General features: G+C 45.2%; 2 protein-coding genes across 3 annotated transcripts; both read right to left on the bottom strand.

Annotated features, from left to right (window-relative positions):
- Window positions 1-217: 217 nt before the first annotated feature.
- On the bottom strand, window positions 218-7,623 carry LOC147196609 (pancreatic secretory granule membrane major glycoprotein GP2). Its single transcript, XM_086126777.1, has 9 exons — window positions 7,478-7,623; window positions 6,241-6,329; window positions 6,059-6,163; window positions 3,476-3,636; window positions 3,034-3,169; window positions 2,399-2,493; window positions 1,629-1,797; window positions 1,404-1,518; window positions 218-582 (listed from the first exon to the last, which is right to left on the bottom strand). The coding sequence occupies exons 1-9, from the start codon at window positions 7,557-7,559 to the stop codon at window positions 410-412; spliced, it is 1,125 nt and encodes a 374-aa protein (XP_085982903.1). The 5' UTR covers window positions 7,560-7,623; the 3' UTR covers window positions 218-409.
- A 1,078-nt stretch (window positions 7,624-8,701) lies between these two features.
- On the bottom strand, window positions 8,702-22,247 carry shprh (SNF2 histone linker PHD RING helicase). Of its 2 annotated transcripts, none has more exons than XM_086126775.1 (29): window positions 22,097-22,247; window positions 20,963-21,488; window positions 20,669-20,798; window positions 20,071-20,289; window positions 19,167-19,245; window positions 18,887-19,037; window positions 18,712-18,814; window positions 18,346-18,605; window positions 17,376-17,885; window positions 16,897-17,227; window positions 16,196-16,359; window positions 15,490-15,746; window positions 15,195-15,316; window positions 14,945-15,033; window positions 14,308-14,400; window positions 14,106-14,213; window positions 13,334-13,476; window positions 13,079-13,252; window positions 12,883-12,945; window positions 12,579-12,804; window positions 12,374-12,511; window positions 11,655-11,756; window positions 11,516-11,587; window positions 11,249-11,437; window positions 10,804-10,896; window positions 10,637-10,723; window positions 10,312-10,490; window positions 9,623-9,703; window positions 8,702-9,083 (listed from the first exon to the last, which is right to left on the bottom strand). In XM_086126775.1, the coding sequence occupies exons 2-29, from the start codon at window positions 21,476-21,478 to the stop codon at window positions 8,984-8,986; spliced, it is 4,779 nt and encodes a 1,592-aa protein (XP_085982901.1). In that variant the 5' UTR covers window positions 21,479-21,488; window positions 22,097-22,247; the 3' UTR covers window positions 8,702-8,983. The 2 variants fall into 2 exon arrangements, with proteins under 2 accessions (XP_085982901.1, XP_085982900.1); XM_086126774.1 differs by having other exon boundaries at window positions 20,071-20,292.
- Window positions 22,248-22,853: the final 606 nt, after the last annotated feature.

A 22,853-nucleotide genomic window follows, 5' to 3' on the forward strand; every position in this document is an offset into this window, starting at 1 on the left:
CGTGCCTTCCGTTGGGTCTTAAAAAGAATGAGAAATGAGAAAAGGTTAGCATGCAACATTTGGGGCTAGCTTTGCCAAATTTTCACGTGGAATCTTTCGGCTGCGATGCCAGCGACAAAGTATGACTCTTGCTCGGTCTTGTGCTATTTGTAGAAATTGTTTTGACAAACGCACGTACACTTTTGCAAATTTCAAATCCGAGCCGAGAAATGGATCGGAGCGACTGAGGAAAAACTATCAATGTCATTTCTACTCTGCCAATAAAACATCACATAATACAGAAAAACAGACAGAAAGTTCTACGATGAGGTATTCCAGTCCTTCACTTGAGTGTGAATCACAGACAATTTCATGACAAATCTTGAATCCAAAGTGGTAATCAAGTGGAACGCTTTTGGATCCCGTCGACTCACGAGGCCACTTCGGAGATGTGGTGTACGTTGGACAGGGTGAGCTGAGCCTCTCGCGCCGCCGGGTAGAAGCGCCTGGAACGAATCCACAGTCTCCCTAAGACCCCCGCAACCAGCAACAGGACCACCAGGAACCCCCCAAGGATGAAGGTCTCCACCGGTGGGAGTCCACCTGCACAGGAAAAAAAAAACCACAGTCGTACCTCTGCTTAGGAACGTCTCTTCATACGAAATTTTCAAGTTACGAAACGCCTCAGCAGGAAAATATCGCTTCTTGTTACAAAAGAAATTTCAAGATAGAAAAGGTAAAAATACAGTATGGGCTGCCAGTCACAGCTCCGAGTTTCCTGAACGCAACATACTTAGAGCTGCTCAGCCATTGGCTATTCCCCAGCATCATCCTGGCTTCCCATTGGCTAAGAGGGACCTCTACCATACGTGTCTATGTGTGAAGATAGATAGCGAGGTGTTGATTCAGCGTTCTCGTCATTCACCCAGGCGGTGTTCCGATAGTTTTGTAAATGAGAATCACTCAGAAAAAGTCTTCACCAATCCGGCGATCGCTCACGATGCTGATGGTTTGTTTGCCTCGGACGCTTTTGAAGGATTGTTAAAAGCCGACAAAAGCAAACGTCCTTGGATCGGTGCTTTACAAAACGCCAGGCAAAAACCACTCCTGAGAGAGAACATGAACTAAAGAGGGCAAAAAACGATGAGGACACAGTTAGAAGTTAAATGGCCATCATTTTTATTTTTTTATTCTGTTGTTTACACTGCGCACAACTCTCATTTATTGTGCAATAATCTAATGGTAACATGTACTTGTTACATATTTTGATGCATTTTTGTGCTTCATAAAACATTTATGTCTGAATTTTGGGGAGCTCTTTCCCGATGGGTAACAACACCCCCCACCCAAAAAAAACAAACGTAAACATTTGGCCGCTCGTAGAGTATACAGCGCACCCGAATGGAGCTGCTTCAGGGACGTACCTAAACGGGGATTCTCGCTGTCGTTGGGTCGTCGTCTGATGGGACCGTAGGACACCGTGTGGGACAGCGGAATGTCTCGCCGCGTCCTCAACAGGACATCTTCAGTCGAGCAGTTCTGGCGGTTTCAGTGGGGAAAATATAAAATATTACACACACACACAGAGGGAAAGAGCGTCTTTTATTTACTGAGGCGGTGGACGGTAAATAGCGAGTGCACACACTCACAGGCTGGCACAGGCCGGGGCTGTTGTGGCAGATGTGGACGTTGCAGTGCAGGAAGACGTTGTCGTAGGAGCCGCCCACAAATTTGAACATTTGGATCCTGAACGTGGCGTCAGCGCCGCGGCCGTTCTTCAGCACGCTCAGGGTTTCTTGGTTTGTCAACACGGGGCAGCTGATGGCGGGGAGGGGGGGGGGGGGAACCAGAAAACAAAAGCAAATAAATGGGACCGCCCAGATGGATTGCGACGTTCAAGACACTTGTGTGTGTTCTCTTTCACTGCCGCGATGCGTTGCTGCGCCGTTGCCAATGGCGCCAAATGTTGCCTGGTTGTCAAGGACGTCCGCGGCGGCTCAAAATGTAACACCTGGCCTTTCTGTTCCACCATCACGTGATCAACCGGGGACTCGGGTTTGGCTGAGCGGAGAAACAAACTCTCTCGTTTCACATTTGGAGCCTGAGAAGCATTGTGTAGTCTTGCATTTTCTGTTACGGGTTTTGGGGTAGTCTCCGTTTTGTAACTGCTATGGGGTTGAAAAAGTGGTTATATTTAACAGATTTTTTTACGTCACTTTTATGGGATTTATGGTATTCTCATTTTAGCCAAGGCAAATTTTACGGGGATTTCTATAGTCTCAAACGCATTTGGACATGGACCTGGATTATTTTGACAAGCACATAGCACCGTATAGGTGTCAGGTATGCGATTTGCAGAATTTATTGAAAACGCTGAAATTCTGTTCCCTTGTAATGCTTGAGATAATGTGCCGCCCACCTGTCCCGAATGAAGGTGTACTGAATGTGGCTGTAAGGATCCTTGGTGGGCGTGGCCCAGCATCTCTCCATGCGTAACATCAGGTGAGCTGGAATCTGGGAGGAGAGCACAGGCAGTCCAAGAAAAAGCAAGCAAAAAATATATATATATTTTCAGCAAAATGAAAAGGCTGAAAATATTTCAGGCTTTTTGAACAGAAGTTAAACCAAAGACAATATTTTGCATTGTGAGGAAATGAAATTTGCCTTTTTTAACGATTTCTGAATGAAGAATTTTTAAATTTTTTTAATTATTTGGATTAAAATGTGAAAATATTTCAGTTCCGAATGAAAATGAAACAAAAGTTTTAAAAAATGAGGAAATTATTTGCATGCAATTATTTTTCCAAGTTTTTTTAATATTAATTGTGGGCGGCACGGTAATCAAATCGGTTGGCATCGAACCCCATACAGAGGTTCGGGGTTCGATTCTGGGGCCCGGCCTTCCTGTCTGGAGTTTGCATGAATTTTTAGAGAAGAAAATATCAATTGGATTGGCACTTGACAAACCTTTTAAATAAAGACGTCGACATTATTCTCCGTTTGGCGAACCGCGCATTTTAACGTGCGCTCTCCGAATATACTCGGCTGTCTCACCATGAAGACTTTGACGAAGATGTCATCGTCCAGGGTGAGCGAGGGGACGGTGGTCCACTTGTCCTCAAAGGCCTCGTCCTTGTACAGCAGCATGGACACGGAGAAGTTTCCGTCCTCCGTGTTGAGAGTGATGGTCCTGCATGTGTGTGTGGAGAGATCATGGTCAACCGCAGAGGACCACCGGGACGCCGAGAGACATTTTAACTAACGAAGCAAAGGTACTTCTGGGTGGAAGAAAACGTACATGCAGTGAAACCATGGAAAAAACGAAGAGATTCACAATGAGCTTTTTTTTTTTTTGAGCCAGAGTAAATTTCCCCATTTTCACAACGGCTCCGCCAAATACATGTTTGTCCACAAGGGGCGCTGCTGGCGCAGGGTTGAGCTTTTACCGCCCGGAAGTACGTGTGACGTGACGAAGAAGAAGAAGACAGAGGCTGACCTGACATCCACGCGAATCATGTTTTCCCCGTTGGGCTGCTGCACCATGTAGTTGATGGGGTAGCGGCACACAAAGGTGATGTTGATGTAATTCCTGGTTATGACGTCGGTGTGGTTGTTGTGTATGGTGTTGACGAAGAGGATGTGAGTGGCGTCCGACGTCTGAACAAGGCAAAACAACGATCAACGTATCGTCTACACGTCATCAATATACAGCTTGAATCCCTGGCAACTCCACGACCAGCTTGAAACCCAAATATAAAACCTCATTACAGATTTTAACACTAATTCGTAACTCTAACCCAGAGTTAAAATCCGAAACCAAATTTGAAACCATGACACTTCCTTGAGACCTTAATGTAAAACCTGAACGCTATCCTGAAACCCTAACCAAAGCATGTAAGCTCTCGTTTCAAGCCCTAACCTAGGGTTGAAACCCAAGACCAAGTTTGAAACCTTAATTTGTAAAACGGAAATAAAGCACTGAAACCCAACCCTAACGCTCTTTTGAAGCTCTAATTTGGAGCCGAAAATCGAATTTGAAGCACTAACCATTGCTTGAAACCCTAACTCTATTTTACAACCGTGGTTTGATACAACGTGGTTTGAAATCCCGATGTGAAACCCTAATGTCACATAACCTAGTCCATTCTAGTTTGAGACCTTTACTCTGGCTAAAAGTTTCTTTTGAAACCCTAACCCTCAACCTCCGTTACAATTGCATGCCTCAGAAAAAGAAAAGAAAAAAACTGTGCACTATACCAAAACTATGTTCCAGAGACATGTACACAACTAGTTCCTCCTCATTTAAAAAACAAACAAACAATAGATATGAATAGGCAAAAATAACACGCTCCTTTGAGCTGGTTGCTTGAGGGGATGCTAACCTAATGTCCATGCTTTCCATTCCCTTTATTGGGAATATCGACACTACCAACATGGCCGCCACAGTGAGGCTTTTTTTTTTTTTTTTTTAAAGCTTGCTGTGGTCTATTGTAGGACTGTTTATCTATGACAAGAGCGGGTCAACCCAGAAACGCCACAAACATATAAATGGATTCACAATTGGCCTCTCGTCGCTGAAGTCAGAAGGCAGCCATTTTACGTTGCCACTGTTCCTGAAAACGTATTTATTTTGTTTGTTTGTTTTTGTTATTTTTTTTCGCTGAAAACACTGTTATGTCTTAAGGCAGCATCCCTGTACGAAGTAATGAGAGCCTCTCCAAAAAATTACCGGTAACTCAAATCGTGGTTCCACTGTATGAAGAAGCCAAGCTGTTGAACCATTGCGCTAATGGCTAACTGAGCTCTTCTTGTATTCTATTTCTTCCTTTTCAAACATCTCCACGAGTGTTCTGGTGCTCCAAGTCGTCCGGTTTAAATCTAAAAGTGTTTGTATTTGAAGGAAGCGAGAGACTAAGATGGGGGTAGCGTGCAAACGTTCCTCAATTTCCATGTAAATCACGATCATTTGCAAGCACGGGAGGCTATCTGGGTGGGGCCAACCGGGGGGGCCTCAGAGTTGTTTCAGGGGCAATTCCGGCACCGCCCGACATAAACATCAGCTCTGCCACTTTCTCACAACCATTCTTCTTGACTTTCTGTCTGGGTCTCTTGGTGTCTGACTTCCAGACTCCCGGGTCAGAATTTACGTCAGCGCTTGTAAATTATTCAATTTTTTCGGGCTCTGAAGTAGGGGGGAAAGCGACAGCCTGTTGCTTTAACAGCATCGTAAAAACGGACCACTGACAAGCGGCGGGAATTTTATTTGTCAATAATGAAGACATAAAGCGCACTTTGTCTTTATCTCGGGGTACGAGGTTAAACGTCAAGCGTCCCGTTGGAGGGGCTGTTTACATGAAACCCTAACAATGGCTTGAAACCCTAAATTCAAACCCTAACACTAGTTTTCAACACTAAAGTTAAATCCTTCAACCTGGATTGAAGACCTAACACTATGATTTAAACTACGGATGTTCAAAAATAATGTTTTTTTTCTTCAAGACAGATAATAGTATACAGTAAGTATTCACTCTTTGAGTACTCACCGATACAGAGTACGCTACCTCAAGAACTTTTGATGTATAACATTTCGTTTCACAAAATTAAAAAAACAAAACGAAAACAAAGACCTTTCTTTTGGACGCAAACGAGACGGGATTTCATACTGCCGCAGTATAGCGCCAACTATTGCCGAGGAAGACTTAGTTGATTTTTTTTCCCCCTGTAGTATCAGGTATCGGTTTGATAACAATACCTGGTATCAGTACTCAGCCATCCCTACTTTACACCATAATTTAAAACACCTCATCCTTGTTCGAAACCCTAATTTGAGACCCAGCCCTCGTTTTGAACGCTATCCTGTGCTGAAACCTGAACCCTAGCTTTAGGGCCAATTGGCTTGAAACCCTTACATTGGCTTTAAACACGAAAGCAGACTCGATACCCCAATTTTAAAACCCAAACTTTTAACTGTACCCCAAATACTAAGCTTGAAATCCAAATGCAGCAAACAATTAAATAAATAAAATAAACAAACACCTGCATCCCGAGTTTGAAACAATTGATCGACATCCAGTATTACCATGATGCTTCCGCAGTGGGACAGGTTGCTCTTAATGCTGAAGACGTAGTCGTCGCCCACTTCCACGCCTCGACAGTCGGGGTCATTTAGATGCAAATCCCAGACCTGGACACACGTACAGTATGATTAAAAAAAAATCAGTTTAGGTGGAAATAAAAGGGGGGGGGCGTGCGACGACTTACGTAAACAGGGGGGACTTTGTGCAGGAAGAAAGCGCTGGGAATAACCACTTCCATGTGGTCGTTGGTGCAAATGACCGTTTCGTTCAGCTCTAAATGAAAGCACAAAGACAAAAAAAAAAAACATGCCTGTAATCTGCATGCTTGTGCCCTGAAGACTTTGTCAAAAATTCCCTTTTTCCTTTAATATGTTTTATGTGCCCGCATTAATCCAAACACGATGTTTTGTTAATATTGAAAATCCAGCTCAAGTGGCGGCCATTTTGTCAGACCCCTGAGATGAATAAAATAAAGGCAGTGAATTTTTCTACTTCATGGTGCAAACAACATAAGGAACAATTGTAATGTCTTGTTTCATGAGCGTAAGAAGTGAATAGAATGTAAAGAACAAAACAGGTTTTGTCTCGAAATAGTGTTTTTGTGGCCGATACTGAAAATGAGAACTCCAGGAAGCCGATCACCGACACTTGGAGCTGATATAAATTTTCAAAGGGCAAATATTGGTTTCCAATTAAAAAAAATACAAACTCAAAGTCTTCCCTTGTCTTTCAGCATGTTCATTGAGTCGTTTTTGTTTTCTCTTCTAGACAATAGGGCATTTGTTTTAAAATTCAGTTTAGACAGCAAATTTGTAATTGGGGCCTGGTGATCTTTTTTTTTTATACATTTTGAGCGACAAAATATGTTTTCAGGGGAGAAATCGGTGGAGAAGGAAAAAGTACAGGTTGTGTTCAAAATATGAACAGTGCAACACAGATGCGAAGCTGAAGTAAATATGAGTGCGGCATTCCACAAGTAACTCGTTTTTTCTCCCTTTAATTTTGTTGAAAAATAAAGACTCCGTTTTTTTCTGAGTTTGCGCTGTTGTCACTTTTTTCCTCTTTAAAGAGACCTCAAAGGTGGAAAAATGGCTCAAGTTGTGTTGCAGATGTCAAGCGGCGTTGACAGAAACGGTGCTTCTTTAACTAAGCGCGAGTTCACCCCCACTCGCCCATTTTAATATATTTATTGATATACTTTTTGTCTTCTTTCATAATTTTGCTGCTGTAAATTGGGAATTTCTCCATTGTGAGACAAATAATTAAAACAAAATTCTTATCTTATGAAGGCAAAAAGCTCCAAGAATTTCCTGCCTGCAGTCCAACTTGGCATTTTTCCCGCGCGCAACTGCATTAAATCTGTGTGAAACGAGTTTCAAAAAAAAAAAAAAAAGGAAAAAAAAGAAAAAGGAACGGCTCACCTTCTTCGTACGTCTGCAGATCACCTTGGGCGGAGACGAGTGTCAAGGTCAGCAGCAACCAGGCCCAACGCAAACTTGCCATCTTGTGTCTCCCCTGGGAACGTTTGGCCACCGACTGCCGCTGTCACGGCCACAAGACGTAGCACCCCGGCGCCGGACAGCTCTAACCAAGTGCGAGCCTCCCTCCCGCCCCTAAAACAGCAGCTTGAATGATGTCCTTCGGGGGCCAACAATGAGATTCCGCGCGTGAATAGGGGGAGCCCTGGGAAGTCCGAGGTAACTCCTCTTTTTGTAAACACGCTACGACAACAACAAGTGCGGCGGTAACCATGTACGCCACCGCTCTTTGTGACCAGACTTTAAAAAAAAAAAAAAAAAGGGGGGGGGGGCAAAAAAATCTTTATGGGTAAGCGGGAACCCCTGCAGGGGGGGGGGAGCCGGCAAGCAAAAGAAACTTGGCTGAAGAGTGCACGTGTGCTGTAGGGCCACATCATAAAACACACTCTTCACTTCCAGACAGAAGCCGAGAATGTGAGAATGGAGGAAAATGATGAGAAGAAGCGTACAAAACGACTTTGGAAAAGGACAGGCAGAATGTAAAATGGGAGAAAAATGACCATTATGAGCGTACAGAAAATGGCTCAGCACCACTATACGAAGCAAAAACTACTGTCAGAAACGTATGGTGCAAAATGACTGGCAAGCTTTTAAAATGGTGATGCCCAGGCCCGGCCCGGAAATACACCGGCCGTTTGGGAAAATCAACATTTTTCCCCAAATTCCCAATGGCCACGCCACCTGTGGGGAGAACACAAAATGGCAGAAAATACAAAATGAATCAAGGCAACATAAACTCTTGTTTTGAGAGGGAAGAAATTTCATCTGTGCTGTATGTTACAAATATAGTACATTTGACAATAAAGTTTATCCAATCCAACTTTATGGGGCAGGCAAAATGCCTTTTTTTTCTTTCTTTTTTTTTTTTTTTACAAAAAAAGTTTACCTTGTAAAGTCAAGTTTGAGTTTACAAGTTTGGTTCCCAAGAGAAAGAATCTTAAGATTTCACTGTCCCACCCCCACATTCAACAAAACACCAGCTTCACTGGGACACTCAGTCCGCAAAGAAGATTAAGGAAAAAAAAGAGAAGGAATGTGCAACACTGCGCTAATTTCTTTTGTTAAAGACACAAGCGCAGAAACAAAGTCCTCCTTCCTGCGCGCGAGTTTACAAGGGTGCCGCTGGGTCGCCCCTACTGCCTTTTATTTCCTGGAAGTTGTGAAAACGGCAAAGGGATCATTGAGTCCAAATCAAAACACTTATGTGCTGTATGTTACACATACAGTACATTTGACAATAAAGTTTATCCAATTATCCAATCCAATTGTAAATTCATGTATTCAAAAGTGTATCAATGTCAATTTTATTTTTTTTTTAAGAAAAAGTGGCAGAGTGCCAAAGTGAAGAGGCGTGTCCATCCCTGCCGCCGAGTGCTTTGTGGTTCGTCTTCACTGTAGACGTTGGCCATCTTCTTCGCTAAAGAGGTCGGCCAGGTCGGCCACGGTGAGCACGGCGGCCTCCGAGTGCTTCATGGCGGCCCGGCTGTGACTGCAAAACCGCAAAACAATTTCTTTTAGCGGTGTTACCTTGACTTGAGCGTTGAACTTGTTCCCTGACCCAATGGAATCATATGCTGGAACCTTGATTTCATGGACGAACTGGATGGCAGTTTCGTCCGTGAGAGCCGAACATCCGTTAAAAAGTAATTGACCAAAAATGGCCGCCACTCCCGCAACGCAGATACCGCATTTCGCTCACTTCTTTTCTGGGTTTGAACCCTGATGGGTTTGTGTGACGTCATTTTCAGTAGAAAGAGTTAATGTGCCAAATATTATGCTGTGTATTAAATAAACATTAAAAACTAAATAGGATTGTGTGGAACAAAAAATACCCCAAATAAATAAATACATTTTTAGAGCTGTCATTTTAATATTGAGATACCACGCAATATTTTTGGTCATTGGCTCAAGAGCAGATAACTGGCCTCAGGTGGCCTATTTCAAGCTAAGTTGTAAAAAAATCCGCAAGTTTGGGCGCTCCCGAGTCAAGGTAACACTGCGGATGAAATTCGCCGTTCTCTCTCGCACCTCTTTTCCGCCGTTTTAAGCATGGCCTGCATCCTCTCCTCGATGGTGGACTTGATGAGGAAGCGGTGCACGAATGTCGGCCTGGTGGGACGGAGACAGAAGGGACAGAATGCTGCAAATAACGATTATTTCAATCATTGAGTAATCTGTCAACGAATCAACGAACTGGATGGGAAAAAAAAACACGTTTCAACTTTCATTCCTTTACGCAAAAATAGGACATTAATTCAAATTGACAGTGCCGAAAAAACTCACCTATTCGCTTTTTTTGTGCTCCAATAGCAAAGGATTGCTTTGCAACAAGGACATATGCTGAAGTGAGTTGAGGATTTTCATGTCGTGTTTTAATGTTGTCTTGTGGCACTGATAGGAAATTCTAAAACGTTTTTTAGGAGGCTTTAATGAGGTGCAGATTTTTGCTATTTGTGGCAGGACTCGCTCCCCGAACACTGTGTACTGAAATAAGGATGCGCTCGTCTCAACGTGTGTGTGTGTGTGTGTGTGTGTGTATATATATACATATATATATACACACACACACACACACACACACACACACACAGTATATATATTTTTTAATCTGCTATATTATTGCTAAGGTGCCACATATGATTTCTCTTGACAACTGATTGTATTTTCGGGGTCAATGGACATTTTTCAAAGTCAAACAGATCTATGCGATGTCGTACTTGGTTTGTCCGATCCGGTGCACGCGTCCGATGGCCTGCAGCTCGTGGGCGGGGTTGAGGATGGGCTCCACCAGCAGCACGTGCGTGGCCTCAATGATATTCAGCCCGTTGGAGCCCGTGTGCAAGGGAAGCAGCAGGATGTTGATCTTCTTCTCGTACTTGAACGAACTCAGGTTCTCCTGGGGACGGCGCAGTCGCGCCAGAGGAATCGGCGCCGCCGTGAAAACAGAGTCGAAAAAGTCCACAGCATGCTCGGTCATGCTCGGGTTAAAAAAATAAAAAATAAAAAGGGAGAGGTGGGGTGGGATCCAAAAACTGTCCGAACCTGGAATTTTTGGATTCCGTTGATTTGCGAGAACTCCATGTTGTTGTCAAAGAGTGCTTTGGCGATGATGTCGAGGACGCTCTGCCACTGCAATGGAGAGGGAGAAGCGGCGCAGATAAGTCGGGTCACGCGTGACAATTCAAAAGCCTGCGGCGGTGACGGGTTACCGTTGAGAAGACCAAACACTTGGCGCCCGGGTCGCTCACTTGGATCTTTTTCAGGGTTCTCACCACCGCCTCCACTTTGGTGGAGTGGCTCCCCTGGGAGAGACGACAGTTCGGCCGAGGGGCTGTTATTGTGCGGCTCGGTAGCTGTTGCTATTTTGGCTAGCAACAAAGTCGAAATGGGCTCAGTAGTTAACTCATTGCGTGTCTGAACAATCGTGCCGACGGACTGACGGACGTAAACAGCCAATAGCCGACGGCGTCTATTATTATTTTTTGAAAATTAATTTTCAGTGACTCGGTAGCTCCTGCTGTTTTGGTTAGCGACACGGTTGTCGCTTAGCGGTAAGCTGAGACGATGACAGTTTTTTTGCAATGGGAACACGGAAGTGTTTAACGGTATTTTGCACGTGGCTACATACTGGGCGAAGATATTTTGTTGACCAACCTTCACCGGGATGTCCTGGTCCTCGCTGGACGCCTGCGCGGTGAACACGTAAGAGATTTCGCCGTGAGATGTGCTCTGCCTGCAGATGGCGCAGTTGATGGCGCGTCGCCGCGAGCCCACACTATACTGCTCAAGGATGATGGCGATGCATTGGTTGCAGAAGCAGTGGCCGCACGTCAGCACCGCCCACTGACAAATCAAAGAAAAAGCAAATAGCGGAGGTTTATGAAAAGAAGAAAAACAAGCATTGGAAACAAAGACCCTCACCTCCTGTCCGAGTGGCCGAGCACAAATGGGACACGGTTCCGGGTTCAGCCCGCCAGTGGACTTGTCCTGGGACTAAAATGGGGAAGATTGGCGAGCGTCATCATCTGGATTGGAGGAGGGGAGTACCAAGGGGGGGTACCTTTTCCAGGTTTGTCAGGTATAAAAACTGTCCCAGCTTTTTTTGCAGCTGAGACTTGGCCACCGCTTGGTCGTTGAGAAGTTTCACTCGGTTCTGCTCCAACTGCAAAGATCAAATCGGACGCAAATTTAAAGAGATGGCAACTTTTTTTTTTTTTTTTGCATTTGCATTACTACAGAATTTTTTTTTATAATGACATTTTTCAGAACTGTCTTGTAATATTTTTAAAGTTAGATTTAATTGTAATATTCTGATTAATGTTACTGCAAAATGTTTTTAATGAAGTCAGATTTTTAGAACGCTCCAAAAAATAAATTAAGATAAGATATCCTTTATTTGTCCCACACTGGGGAAATTTACATTAACCACTTTATATTCAATTTAATTATACAGACAGATCGAACATGGTTTTAATTCCTGAAGATTGTATTCATGAAAAAATTTTAAAAAATTAAATAAATACAAAAATAAAAATAAATACAGAATATTCAAATGGCAATGTTTTCAAATGTTTTGATGTGTTTATTTCTTTTTTCAAATGATCAACATTATTTTGGAATGTAATTACTTGCTTAATTGACTTATGTTCCTGAATATTATTTTTTTTTTTTTAATTGAGAAGCTTGAAATACTGAAAGTCTCCAACTTGTGTATGCAGCATGACATAACTGTTGAAATTGACAAATCCACACGCACGGAAGAAGGGTAGGAGGACGTACCTCGTGCGGCTCGATGATGTGCAAGAGTTTTGGCTTGGGCTCGTCGGGGAGACGCACGCGGAGCCTCTCGGTGGCCATTCCCAGCTCATCAATGGCGGACACGTGATTCCGCAGAACCATCCAGTACTCGTGCAGCACCTGACGGATGGAGAGGGGCCGAGCGCTATGGATCCCCAACTGCGAAGGAAGCGCATCGGGTGCCAACCTTGTACTCCTTCTTCCAGGTCTCAAAGAGCTCCATGAAAGCGTTGCCCTCCTCCACCAGCTCGCCGTCCATGCGCTTGGCCTTGGCGAAGGTCAGGACGGCCTTGAGGGTGCGCTCCGTCTCGCTGGCGGCCCACAGGCCTCGACTGGTGGTGGGCAGGCGGTCGTCCACCAGGCCCTCCTCGTCTTCGATCATTTCCTCAAAGATGGCCGTCTGGCCTTTCACGCTGTCGGGGACGTGGGGGCCGTTTTGACGTCACGGAGAGAAAGCGCGCGGCAGGCGTAACAAAAGCGCGTTGGCTTACGTGTGCGAGAAGAGTTTGGATTCGTAGTCGGTGAACAGCTCGTCGGCTTTGCAAAACACACAACTGGGGCATGAAAAGAAAATTTCATATCAGATTCAATTCGTTTCAATGAATCAATGATTTACAGAGTATAGCTTCGATCAAATAAAACACGTCGTGAAATTTATTGAGAATATAGAAAATAAGGAAGTCTCACTTATTAAGCGGCAGTCGCATGGGCCTGAGGTGACAGACGGTGGCCTCGTCAATCACCTTCTTGGATGCCGGACCTTCCAGGCTCTTCACCGCTTCCCGGACAATCTTCTGCGACTTCATCAGGTCTTCCATCTGCGTGGTGAGGAGGAACAGAAGACCATGGCCATCGCGGAACCTGCGGGAGGTGGGGGGGGGGTCGGCTTTGGCTCGAGCGCTCCGACTCGTGAATCAAGTTATGCCCGGTTGAAAAGTTTACTTGTCAGCCATGGAGAGCTTGTGAGCTTGCTGTTTGTAGCTGGACGTCAGCTCGTTCTTGATGCGGCCCACCAGGTCGTCGTCGGTGGCGTAACGGACTGCACGTTGGATGACCTCCAGCCACCAGGGGGAGCTCAAGTTGACCTGGACAAATATAGCAGACATGTTGTTCAGCACCAAGCTACAGAAGCGTGAATTCAACATTTTTGACTGGGCCGTGTCATTCGAACATACTGCAAAGTCGTTCCAACGAATTGATAAAGTTGTCGGACCGTATTGGTAAAGTCTTTCGGATATATTTGGTAAAGTTGTTTGAATGTTTTTGGTAATGTCATTTGAGCATCAAAGTATAATGTAGGCTAAATTCTAAAAACGTTTTCCCCCGAAGGCCATGAGATATTGCGCATGGAAAAAAATGCTATCTTTTTTAGCATTTAGCTTTTCTTTTACAAATACGTTCCACTGTAAGATTCTTCAACCTTTTTATTGGTAATTTTTCAAATGGGTTTCAAATGTAATATTAGTCATCCATTTTTTTTCCCAATTCAAATGCAACATTTTTCAAACATATTTCAACACGTACATTTCCAAAAGCCTGCCGACGGTGTTTATAAGTTAGCCTCAAGCTAGCTGATGTATTTTAGATGAAATGACATGGTTTGGTTGTTTAGGGATACAATGTTTGATTCTCACTCACTTTTCTATCGTAAACTTTGCTGAGCGTGACAAATGAAAGGGTCTTTGTAAAACAAAGGTTCACGAATTGCGCTCACTTTGCGCTTCAGCTCTTTGATGTTCTGCAAGACCGGCTGCAGGGCTTGGTGGGCGTCGGCCACCTCAGAGTCGTACTTCGTCATGTAGTGCTGACGCAGCTGCTCGGCCTGACCAGGGCGAAAAAAACGACCCAAAAATGAAAACCACATTTTCACAATGCAAAAAGGTTTCAGCGGTGGAAACGGACAAGTTGGGAGTCACCTCCTCGCTGAGGCGGGCGTCTCGTAGGGTGGGAGGAATCCCAGGATGCTTTGCGCTCAGCAACTCCATCAGATTGTGAGTAGCGTGAAGCCTCTGTCAACAAACCACACACACCGATCTCAGAAAAGCAGAAGAAATTGGATGGATGGGCGATGATATTTAACTATTTCCTCCAACATTCCAAAACCCGTATTGCAGGCTGATTGAACACTCTAAAAATTGTCCTGAGGTATGAGTGTGAGCACAGATGGTTGTTCGTCTCTGTGTGCCCTGCGATTGGCTGGCAACCAGCACCCCCCCGCCCCCCCGTGACCGTTGTGAGGATAAAGTGGGTCAAAAAATGGCTGGATGAAATGAAACAAAAGTCAGCTGATCAAAAAACATTCCAAAAATAAATGAGATATTCCAAAAATATACCCTGTAACGTGATTGCATGATAAGCTGTGCACTGTAGTACCCGCTGTGTCCCTGAAAGGGTTAAAAGCTTTCTGTCTGACACCACAGAGATTTTTTTTTTCCGCCCCAGGCATTTAAAGAAAACAATTAGTGACCATTTTGGCCTGTGATTGCGATGCGACTCTTCATATGTAAATTGAAGACGAGCATAAGATGCCGCAGATGGCGTTTGGTTGTCTACCTGCAATGAATCCGTCTTCAGTCGCCCTTTGTGCTCCTCTGATGAGCGCAACACTTCTCTGTACATCTCGGCCGCCTGTTCGAACTCATCTGCGAAGGGGCAAGGGGCGGGGGGTGTCATTATTATTGACACTCAATACTTTGGTAATGAGATGCGGCGTACAAAGCAGGCGCTCGGAGCATGCCACAAAGCAAAAAGGGCGACAAAAGGCGAGCTCGTAAGTGATTCCCATGGTTGTTTCTTGTCGTACCGCGGATGATGTGGATTCCGGCCAGGCCGTTGAGAGCACACACCAATTGTCTGTGGGCCTCTTCGCACTCCACTCGACATTTCTTCTGCAGGGACTTGAGGAGCTCCTCCATCGTCATGGTGCTGTCAAGAAGCAAACCCGACTCACTCGTGGTCAACTTCAGAACACTGAGAGAACGCAAAGTCCACATGAATCGTGAAAGTAAGGTTGTTTTTTTTTCAACAGGGATCCTTTAGAATAGCGAGGATTCACTCTGCCTGCGATCTGACGTAACCATAGTGCCCTTGCGGCTCACCTCTTCTGCAGGGGCAGGAACTCGCCACGAACCGCCTGCGGGTGGCAGCAGGCCTGGCGCAGCCGCAGCAGCGGGCACAGGATGGTGGCCACGGTGCGGCGGTCCAGGCTGCCCAGTTTCAGGCTCCAGTCGGAGAGCTTGCGCAGCTTGAGCAGGGCGTCCTGCGAGCACACCTCGTGCTGTCGGTGGTAGAAGTGGCCCTCCACCGGGGAGAACCGCAGCCAATGCACCTCCTCCGTTTGGGGAGGGATCTGGATCTGGAGCAAAACAACAACAAAAATAACAACACAGGGGAAAATAATCTTTAGCCTGGTTGAAGGTAGACTGAATTGTCCTTTGGGTCCAAGGTTGCTTGTCTATGCGTGCCCTCTGATTGGCTTTCGGGGTACACCCCACCTCATGCCCGCAATCAACTGGGATAGGATCAAGCACACCCATGACCCCTGTGTCATAAAATTGCTGCCAATCTTTTTAGGCACTATTTACTGAGAAGTGATTAACTCCTAATTTGGTCATCATAAAGTTCTTTATTTGAACCACAACTACACAAGACCGTTAACTTACTCCAAAGTATCAATGAATTGTAATTAGGACTTAACGGTGGTCATATGACCTTGTTAGCGTTGTAAAATGATCAGTCGATCGATAAATATGACCCATTTCATTCTCCACATCAATTTGGGATCATTTTTGAAAATGACAACACCTGATCAATGACGTCCTTCTTCGCCGAGCGCCACAGCAGCTGCGCCACCACGTTGTAGAGCGGCTCCGTGTTGCCGCGGCGATACGGCCTGTAAAGCAACTGGTCCCACCAGTGCTTCACCCAGAACGGATCCACGCCCAAAAAGAGAACCAGGCCGTATAGGTCTGCAGAGGTGATTCATTCATTGTTGTTAAAAGGCTAAAGGTGAAATGAATACGCGCATTAATTCAGCAAGGGGGATGATAACGTAAATAGCTTGTTGCTAAAAGCTAAATGCGGCTAACATGAGACGACGAGCATGAAAATGACCTGAGAACCTTGCCAACAGACCCCCTCAAAGAAAGGCCAACCACTTTTACTGTATTTTAGCTATATTACATGCACGTACACACACTAATCTTACTAAATGGATGCCATCATAATTAGCATGTTGCTAACATCTAAAAAACAAAAAAAAAAAAAACGCCTGATAATTGGCATAAAAATGACGACTTAATTACACGGGTGCGTTGGCATGTTAAGGATGGGGAGCGGTTGCGGCGGCCATTTTCACAGCTCAAAATACATTCCCACAAACGGCCGCACAAGTCTCAGTCAGGTTGTTTAGTATTTAGCTCTGCAGTCTATATGCAATATTGTAAACGGTTAAAATCTGGTGATTGATTATAAAGGGGGGAAAAATAATTGATCATTTTGCTCACCCTCCAAGCCTCTCTGCACCGGCGTGCCGCTAACGCACCATCGGTTGACCGAGGCGAGGCGTAGCGCCATCTCGGCCGCTTTGGCGGTGGGACACTCCACCATCTGCGCCTCGTCCAGACACACGCGCCACCACTCCACGGCCACCAGAGGGCTGGGCACGGCCATGTAGCGCTTCTGGTTGCGGAAGCGGCGGCCGTCGCGACTGTTGCTGTGCGGGATGTCCACGTAGTTGAGCTCCGAGCGCAGCACGTCATAGGTGGTGATGACCACGTCCTGCTCGGCCAGCAAGCGCGGCTGGATGAAGCCGTGCTTCTTCACGCCCTGATACACCTGGGATAGAGGAGATGATGAAATACAGCCACAAAGAAAATAAAAGCCGCAAGCACACACGAGCAGGCCCTCACATACACATTCTCGTGCCAAACACTCAAAATATGAAAGTTTTTTTTTTCGAGTGGCCGCGACCGAGCTCTCTCACCAGCACGCGCAGCGAGGCAGACCTGACGTGGCGGTTGATCTCATCCACCCACTGGTGGCAGATGGAGCTGGGCGAGATGATGAGCGTGGCCCCGGTGGAGACGGGCGTCATGGCCACCAGGCAGTGGGGGCAGTAGAAAGGCGTGGTGTCCAGGCTCTCCTCCTTGTAGTTGACGCAGCGGGCGTGCTGCCACAGCTGGCACTTCATGCACTGCACGCGGGCCTTGTAGTCCACCAGGCCCAGCTCGCCGCAGATGCACTCAAAGCGGTAGTCGGCTGCGTTGAAGGGTACCACCGACGCCAGGACGGGGGGCTCCGGCTCCGGCTCCTCACGGGAGTGGGACGGTTGAGCCAACACACTTTTTCGTTCCGTCTCGGCGTCTCGGGACACCGTCGGGAACTTGGTGTCGGCGAGATCTTCACTCAGGGAGTTTTGGAGAGCCACCTCGGCCTTCTCCTTCGCGCGTCTCTGGAATGTCTTCCTGGGCGAGTGCTCAGAGAATTTCAGATTCTGAGAGGGAAAAAAAAAAGTATTATTGCAGTAAAGTATTAGGAGGATTTTCACGTATGGGTGTACTCACTTTTGTTGCCAGAGGTCTCGCTATTAATGGCTGTGTTTTGAGTTTTTTTTTTGAAGAGGCAAACAAATGTGCACGCTTATATAAGCTGTGCACTACTTTTCATTGCACTTTTCATTTCTTCAATGTTGTCCCGTGAAAAGATACAATTAAGTATCTGCAGAAATGTAAGGGGTGGGTTCACATCGTGAGATCCCGTATATCATTTAAACGAAAGCATTCGGTGCAAGTATTTCCGGAAAATCCTGGAACAAAATATTTTCCTACTACTAGGTATTTTATTTATTTATATGTATATTGTTTTTTTTCACCGTAATGGAATTTAAAAAATACAATAAAATCACCCCCCACAACAGTCAACTAAGAGTAAGAACTTTTTTTTTTCTTGCTTACAGATTTGGGCACTGCAGCGAGCGTCTTCTTGGAGTCCTTGTACTTCTTGCCCAAGCGGAAGGACCCTGCCAGGCCGCGACCCTTCACCCTCTCCACCAGGCCCTCGTCCGTCAGCTTGGCCAAAGTCTTCTTGATGTGGCTGCGGTTCTTCAGGAGGTCGTAGCCGTAGGTGGCGCGGATGTACGTGAACACGGCGTTGACGGAGGCCCCTTTGCCCGAGCGCATTTCCCCGATGGCGGTGAGGAGCATCACGCGGACGGCTGTGCGCAAGAGACAATGATGAACGCAACTAAAATAAAACGAAGAGGTTGTAAAGCATCGCGTTAAGTACTTTATACTTCAATTTCTTGAGGGAGAATCGCATACCAGGGTGAGATGTTTTTATCTTGGGCTGCGCTTCGGGCTTGCAGCGGATGACTTTCTGGCGCTCAAGAGGAGGAGGGGGAACAAAATAATTCACAGATTTTCCCTGAAAAAAAATGACACCGTAGATTATTTCACATTTGCTGAGTAATTGTCATCTGCAAATGGCGGTCCGCACCACAGGCAAGGTGAGGGCCTCCTGATCCAGGTCCTGTCGGCCGTGAGACAGAATCAGAGCCAGAACTTCCACCGTCTTGCCGAGGCCCATCTCGTCAGCCAGGATGCCGCCAGGCCGCTCCACGCCGGCGAGGGGAAACTCCCGGATCAAACTGAGAGTGACGAACAAAATTCTCAAAAGTAGGACTCACCAATTACTTTCATTCAAATTGATGTCGCAGAGTTCCGGAAATACATTTTCAAATATCGTAATTTTTTTTTTATTTAATTGAGTTACTCACCAGCCGGTAAAAGGGTTGTAGAAGAGTTTCTTTCCACACAAAGTGACCAACTCCCGCCACAAGAAATGCAGCGATTGCTCTGAAAAAGACGGGGGAGGGAATCTCATGAGTGACAAATTTAGCCATACAGTTGTGCCAGTGAGGTGCCTTTGCTGAGTTCAGTGATGAAGACAGCAGATAGAAAGAGTCAACACAGCCGTGTTCAAACGGCAGTTTTTTTTTTTGTCGTGGAAAAGAAATGAGAACAAGAGAAATCAATTTTAAAAAAAGGTTTCACATCGAAAGTTTTTTTTTGTGGTAGAAAAGAAGTGAGACCAAGAGAAATCAATTTAAAAAATTAAGGTTTCACCCATGAATCTGACCTATGACCTGTGCAACTCGATTGATTATGATTTTTATTTTATTTTTTTACTTTTCAAGAGGGGAAATAGTTGCACTTGTGGTTGCATAAGTGTGCACTCCCTCTGGTAACTGGATTGTGGCGGTGGTTAGGATTAACCAATCACATCCGCAGGCAACTTCTACAATTAAAATGCTGAAAATGAAGTTCGGATGGTCTGGCAGGCTTTTCGTCACATTACTTTTTGCTTTCAGACTGAAGCCTGCGAATACGGGCTGCTGTTTCAAACTGTCGTGGTACCATGAAAAACAATCATTGAATGCGAATGAATTTAATTTCAAATGATATGAAACTGAACTGTACTTTAATTCGAATCTCCTTTCATTTTCTTGGCATCAGTCAATGACGTTTTCCTTCAAGCTAATGTCTTTGACTGTAGTTCATGTTTTACATTCATTTTATGTTCTTTGCATTCAATTCGGTGAGTCTTTTTGTACACCAGTCAAGGAAGCTATTTTGTAGTACGCCGTTGTGAGAGAAGTGGCATCCAATTTCAATATCTACCTTTTAGGGCAGTATTCCTGAATTTCTCCCGCATCAGCATCCAGTTGACAGCCTGGCTCTGATAGGGGCGGAGGACCGGGAGCAAAGCTTGGTGCTGGACGTCAGATGTCCCTTCCCGTCGGCCGTCGGTTTGATGCACGCGTCTGACGTAGTCGTAGAGCTCCTCCACGTTCTGCCTCTCCAGGTCTGTGTCGCATTCCTCCTCGTCGTTGTCCACGACTTCTGGCGGAAAAAACATGGCAGAGATGTCAAGACGTCAAATGGCTGCAATATTGCATAGGTCTGGACTAGAAACGCATTTTATACAAACGTACTGTACCAACCAAAGTACACATGAAGCAAAGACTCTCCGTAACTTCCACTAACAACCCAGGCTAAAATTAGCTCATTTTGTCTCTCAGTCCAATTCCTTTTTACAACACTTCAACAGGGCTGTAGCAGCATCTAGAGGCATTTCAGAAAGATCACAAATGATTTTCAGTAAAAGATGGGGAATGGGTTCCACCATTAAAAAAAATATATTTTGGGAATGGTGTGATGGATGCATTACTCGGACCATTAGAGCCCAGCTCTACTGCGGCATGATGAGTTCACTAACCAGGAATGGTGAAGTCGTAAAAAACCTCCACCATCTTCTGCATGAGCTGATTGGCTTTCTTCATGCGAGCGTTTCCCTCGCTGAGGAACTCTGGCTTGCCGAGGCCGCTTTCCAGTAGGTAAATACCAACCTTATGGGGAAAAATAAACACCGGCTGTGTAAAGACTGATTCAGTCACATTCATTCTCTGCTTCCTAGTCATCAGGCGGTCTCCACCTACACTACATAGTTGACAGGGAGTGATTCCAAACGCAGCCATTGGCAAGTCGACAATTCTTTGTAAACAATGCTAACCTTAAAGGAGTCTTCTTCTTTTTGGTGGCAGAGCTGTAGCACACTTCTCTTCTGAAGCCAGTCCAGGTCCTCGAGTAGGACACAAGCGAGGCTACACTCTGCGGCACAGGTGTTGCCATCTGGGTCAGGCTCCTCGGTGCTCCCGAAGCTGACACAAAGCCGATCCACCATCTTGCGTATCACAAATGCCCCGTGTCGAGAGTCCGATGGGAGACTGGCCGGCTGAACGTGGAACTCCCCGACGAGCGCCTTCCAGACGTTGCTGAGTTGGGCAACGGGTAGCACGGTGAGTGCCAGGGAGGTGGAGGCCGAGTCTGACAATGTTCCAGGGAGGTCCTCCAGTGGCAGGGCATTCAAGGAGACACCCGAAGATGGGTTAGCAGGAAGGGAGGAGCAAGATGGTATCACTAGGATGTTTTCCTCATTCCTACGATCCTCCAGCATGTTCCAGTTCAACCTCTGTTTTGCCTCCTCATCCACCCTCACTGGGGGGGCCTTCTTTCTGCGACTACTCATGGTCGAAACTCTAAAACGAAATGCAATGTACACATCATATAGGAGACTCTCAAGCAACCATTGAATGGTGCAAACTGTAAGACACACAAATAGGAACTTGCAGGGAGCATTGAGGAGATGCAAACACCTGTTAATGACATTCAATAAGCCCTCCTGCTCCTTTGAAGACATCACTAGAAGGCACGAAAGTGTATATGTCTTTAAGTTGATTACACTTCATGAAAACAATAGAATTATATTACATTTTATTTTACCCCTCTTTTATATTTCACTCTACAGTGACATTGTTCTTCATTAAAAGCATGACAATGGCGTTTGGTGTTTTTAGGGTGACTGGAAAAGATGAGTCTAATTTCAATTAAGATAGATAGATAGATAGATGGGGTTTTTTTGCTTTGTCAACAAGCTTTTGCCCTTGAATATAATCAAATATATTACATTAATCCAAATCATTTACAAACGAAATATATTTTAAGGCCATATCGCCCACCCCTACTATCAATGGAGGCAAAGTGAGACAGCGTTAGAAATGGAGGCATTTTAAATAGACAATCGCGAGGTATGATTACGTATTAAGACGTTCATGATTAAAAGAATAAAAAAGGAGAGGATATTTACATTTTGGAGCGCCCACAACGAACTCGGTCGTTAATCACCGTCCGTGAAACGATGTTATGTCACCAAAACGCCATGACTGAGCAAGAAATGTACAAAACACTCTTCGTTTAACTAAGCTATTATTGTTGACAATGGTCGCCATGTTTAATCGGATGTGACGACACACATCAGCGCCAGCTTGGCGTCAAGACAAATAATTATATAATTTTTTAAATAGAATTAAGATAATGATATAATGGGAGTATAACTTTTAATTATGTCTCACGTAACATTCGAATCATACGCGATGTACTGATAAGTTATTATTATTATTGTTTACTTTCATGTTGCGCTGTCCCATGTTGATTACGTTTCCTACGCTTCTGTAACAGAATATTTATAGACTGCCAGGGAATTAGTAATTCAAAAATTAGTTTATTTGCTGTGGTGGAGAAACCTTTACTTTAGAAGGAGCGGAAGTGCCAAAATCGAAAGTGCACGGCAACAATTCCACGTCATTTAATCAATATATACACGCAAACATATTCGCACACGCGTTTATGTTTCTGCGAATCCATATTTTTGTAGCGGAAGTCGCAAAGTAAAAGCACACAGAGGCAATTCTGTGATGAGGTAGCCAGCACAATACTGTAAAAATAATGTCTGTTCCCAGGTGTCTCCTGCTGTGTGGCATCACATTTTTATCACAATGCCCCGAAGGTAAAACATTATTGACATATTTCCACAGCTCTCGTCCCGCCCCACATACTGTTGGACC

The sequence above is a fragment of the Hippocampus guttulatus genome, chromosome 13 (assembly GCF_054856545.1).
Source record: "Hippocampus guttulatus isolate MCC_2025c chromosome 13, RoL_Hgut_1.0, whole genome shotgun sequence".
Classification (NCBI taxonomy): Eukaryota; Metazoa; Chordata; class Actinopteri; order Syngnathiformes; family Syngnathidae; genus Hippocampus; species Hippocampus guttulatus.